Source organism: Sesamum indicum, linkage group LG3, assembly GCF_000512975.1.
Source record: "Sesamum indicum cultivar Zhongzhi No. 13 linkage group LG3, S_indicum_v1.0, whole genome shotgun sequence".
Lineage (NCBI taxonomy): Eukaryota > Viridiplantae > Streptophyta > Magnoliopsida > Lamiales > Pedaliaceae > Sesamum > Sesamum indicum.
The window spans coordinates 11,613,651-11,618,140 of NC_026147.1; the positions used below are offsets into that span (position 1 = coordinate 11,613,651).

At 33.1% G+C, this 4,490-nt stretch overlaps 1 protein-coding gene across 1 annotated transcript in view; it reads right to left on the reverse strand.

Annotated features, from left to right (window-relative positions):
- LOC105158060 (callose synthase 10) overlaps window positions 2,703-4,490 on the reverse strand; it is a 37,227-nt gene continuing 35,439 nt past the window's right edge. Inside the window, exons 49-51 of the mRNA XM_011074684.2 lie at window positions 3,887-3,937; window positions 3,612-3,794; window positions 2,703-3,111 (exon numbers count right to left, since the gene is read on the reverse strand). Coding sequence (XP_011072986.1) covers window positions 2,866-3,111; window positions 3,612-3,794; window positions 3,887-3,937 — 480 coding nt within the window. The 3' untranslated portion in view covers window positions 2,703-2,865. The remainder of the gene's footprint in view (window positions 3,112-3,611; window positions 3,795-3,886; window positions 3,938-4,490) is intronic.

Sequence of the window (4,490 nt, forward strand, 5' to 3'; positions counted from 1 at the left end):
CATATGTCGCTAATTAATTGTATTTAGTGACAACTTTATGCATCTTTTTTTATCACTAATTCTTGATAATAATATTTTTGTCACCAATTGGTTAAAAAAAATAGGACGTAGTGCAGTAATTGGTAGACTGCAATAAATGGAGGGTTGGGGGGTGAGGGTGATAAAATAAATGGGCAAAGATTGATGAGAGTAGTTGAGAAAATCAGTATATCTCTATATGTGGCTTTAAATGTTGAGCTACTTCCACGGTGAGTTGGTGCAAATTATTATGTTGGGTGCATTGGGACTCATCCCCCCTTCTCACCCATAAATATTGGGAGATTGGAGAAATAATATTTTTTATTTTTGTAATCTATCAAGTTTGGTGTATTTATACGTGGATTTTCTTTAGTTGGGAAATTACGTCTAGCATCTTCTGTGATTTAATCATAAAAAGGTTTATTTGACCTGCAATAAGTCGGCCGTGAGTGAATATAGATATTTTTTTGATTTTTTTTTGTTAATATCGAAAATTCGATTAATTGTGGGACTTATTTGTTGGATAAAAGCAAATCTCAAAGGTGTTAGATGTAATTTATTAAACCATAGAATTTACGTGTAATTACATTAGATTTTAGGGAAGAGGAGTTTAATTATCTCTCAAGTTTAAATCTTCTTATGAGGTTCTGAAAATCAATGTGCAATTTGGTGGTCGTTAATTTTTCAGAAAGGAGGAAAACACAGTGACGTCATTTGCGCATAGTGGCTTTTTTTTTCCTGGCGTAAGTTTGTATAAAAACTAAAAATGAGAAGCTTCTGAAATTACGAAATTATTTTTAAATATCCTGTAAGCAATGAAACTACAGAACAAATATGATTTTTCTAATCATGATTAATTATTATAATTAAAAATTAAAAAAATATGATGAATACTAAATAATTACGATTGTACAACATCTACTAGTCAGTTGTTGTTTTGCAGACGAGGTTAAAATATTAATCAAGAAACACAAAAAAATTGATGTTAAGAATTTATTGATGTCAAGTACCTTTCTACTATTCTAAAATTGTCACTTAGCCTTATGGACAGTTTCCACCCCAAAAGGTATTAATGAATGAAATATAATTTTATCTTTGGACATTTTGGTTAACAGTTAACAAACTCTTTTATATAAACTAGTTCCGCGGCACGCAATTTTTGTGATAATATTTAAAAAGAGAAAAATGTAATTTACTCTATGTAATAAGAGATATGTGCAAAAATTTTTGGATGAAAATAAAAGTAGTGATTTACCCCTCTGTGTTTGTGTAAATGGAGCGAAATATTCCATTATACTCAGTGGTATATTACACGCGCCCATGCTGCATTTGAGATTTTTTAACTAATAAAAATTTGACTATATATATATTTAATATCGTAATATATGTATAAATATGTTATTTATAAAAATAATGTACATGTAATTTCTTTCTTCATCTTCTTTTTTACCACAGGACCATTGCCGTTGTCGTCCAGTTCTCCCGCTCCCCCCGCCGCCCCATTCCCTCTCCGCGCACTGCCGACGACTCCATCTCCCTCCCCTCGCGTTGTCACCGCTCTTTCCCACTCCCCTCCCGTCCCCTTGTCCTCCGTGTCTCCACCCCGCCTCCATCCCTTCAGCATCACCACTGTCTCATCCTCACCCTTCCCCTCCCCTCGCCCACCCCATTCCCCTTCCTCCTCAGATCTGCCGCCCGCCGGATTCGAATTAGATAAAATTTACACAATTGATCAATTAGTTAAATTTTGAACTTTATGTTGAAATCAAGATCCAATTATTTTTATATAAGATTAGTGCCATTTTAAATTTTAAATTAAAAGAGAATAAAAACGCAGGTGTGTGGATGTAACTCACCATTAAATTAAGTGACAATGCTTCTTTGTATTCTGGATATAATCGAATCTCCAATAAAGTATCTACTTTAAACCATTAAACTCAACATTTACAACTCAAAAAAAAAAAAAAAAAAACTTAATTTACACACCAAGCGCAATACAAAACTAAAACATCAAAAAGATGAAATTGATAATGAAAACCAATTAGGGTAAATTACAACCATTTTTTTTATAAAATTTGACATAATTATAAATACCATATTATTGTTTAAAATATTAGCAATACCCCTTGATTTTAACATCATCTAACAATTAACCTTATCCTTTATATTTTCATATATTTTTATAGTAAACTGACTAAAATGCCTTTGTAGGTTAAAAATTATAATTTTATTTTATTTTTTAAAAAAATTATGAAATAAGTGGATAATTTTTAAAAAAATTTCATCCATCCTGTTGGATTATTTTATAAATTTTTAATTTTAAAAAAAAAAAACAAAAAATACAATAAGGATAAAATTAACAATTTCATATCTCCATCCAAAAACCACATAATTTCATCAATATCAAAAGATATTTATAATTTTTCAAACAATAAGAAAATATTCGTAATTATGATTAATCTCAAAGGAGGTTATTGTACCAAACCAATTATGAAATCAAGCAAGGGTTTTGAAATGAATTTTACTTAGTTTTATGTACTGAAATCATTAATTATTATAGAAGATACGTATGAAATTGTATTTCATAAGACTCAACTTCATTGGCCTGAATTTAAATACACAGGAGCAAACTAACACCAGCATACCAATTTTGGGAACATGAACTCCATGAGACAACACAGCAATGACAGAAATTAACAACTTATATACAATAATACAAGACGTCTACAAAATTGATATTTAAGTTCACGCGCATCCACAAGATTCAAAATCAGCAGGCTACAGAAAAACAAAAACCATCAAGATGCTGAGAGTGGTCAGTTGAAATTAATGCTACACAGTATCCAGTTAAAAAGAGTTGGCCTCAACATTAGCTTTGTTTCCTGCAAGGATGAGGGAGATCTCTAAACCACGACTGAATGCTTGGTTAAAGAGCAGACGCGACTGGAACGTGGAGACAAATGGGAACCAAGACAGCACAGCAATTGGGGCAAAGATGAGTATACCCATTCCAGCATCATACATTCGAGCAAACTCTTTCACAGATTCCCAAAGCCCCAAACTCCTTACAATCTTCTTCCATGTAATTGCCAACTACATGATTAAAAGAGATGCAAAGATTTAAAAGGAACGAAACAATGTTAGATAAGAAAATAGTGCAAGAAGATATACATATAACATCAAAATAAATACATGTTGTGTGATTTGGTGCATCCTTAATGAAGCAAAAGGCATATGAGACAACAGATTATGCTTAATTAAATTCATGCAATATCCTGTAACATTTTATGGCAACATCACTAGGTTCCAAATGGGAGTATAGCACATAAAACTGCAAGGTCTGCATTAGTAAAGTATCTGGATGAGGACATGTAAAAATGAGAAAATAGCACACCATTGTGCTGTAGATTAAGCCAAGCTTCTAATCCTCATCACCATAATGCCACATTAACAGATTGGAAGAGAACCTACACACTTACCTATATCTTTAAGGCAGTGTGATTTGTAACAATCCTGTTATCCTTACTAAGAAATACTTGGTCAATTTAACCCAATATGGGTGAAAACTACACACTCTTGTGATGTTCACTTACACTAAGAATGAGCCATCCTGTTGGGATAAATGCAAGGATGCTAGCAAACAGGTCTGCAACGGTTAGGCTAGTGAACAAAACAACAAGGCAGAGTGCTACAATAAGTCCAATTGCTGTAGCCCCCTGAATAAACCGTAGCATTAGCTGGAAATTGGTGGACTTCTTCGGGCTAAACGTGAAGATCTGAAATAAAAGGAAGATTAAGCAACAGTTATAATAGTTATAAAATCATTATATCTGAATTTTAATCAGCAGGCAAGGAAGAAAAGACAAACCTTAAAGATCAAAACTATTCCAACCAGTACAACCCAAGAGAAGCCATAGACCTACAGAAATTAAAGACAGACAGATTAAACCCTGAAAAGATGGACAATAAGAGAGACAATGTAAGGCCACACTGAAAATTAGCAAATGCCAGTAGTGTCACAGCCTTCCAGTTGACATTTAATCTGCAGCTTTTCTCCAGGCCCAAGGATGGCAACAGAGAAAACTGATAAAGAAACAAGTCACTACATGAAACTTTCTGTGCAGTCACTCCTAATAGTAGAGAAAGCATAACGAAACGCATTTTGTTTTGTATGTATCACTCGAGAGGTGGATAACATCAGTAAAACTTGAATATAGCTCTTTCAGTATACCTTGCTAAGGAGATGATAATGTGTATGTGTTGTAAGTATGTCATCACATTGACATCAAATCATACAGTAGACTGTCTGATATCAAAAAAACAATGAGCTTATAACAGAAATTGGGAAGAGGGCTGCAACCAGAGATCAAGTAAAAGTATACTCATAAAGCAGACGTGTCTTACTATCCACAACATATCATGGTAATTATAGCATCCCATCCTCCCACAGGAAATTATGTGAATGCTCAAAA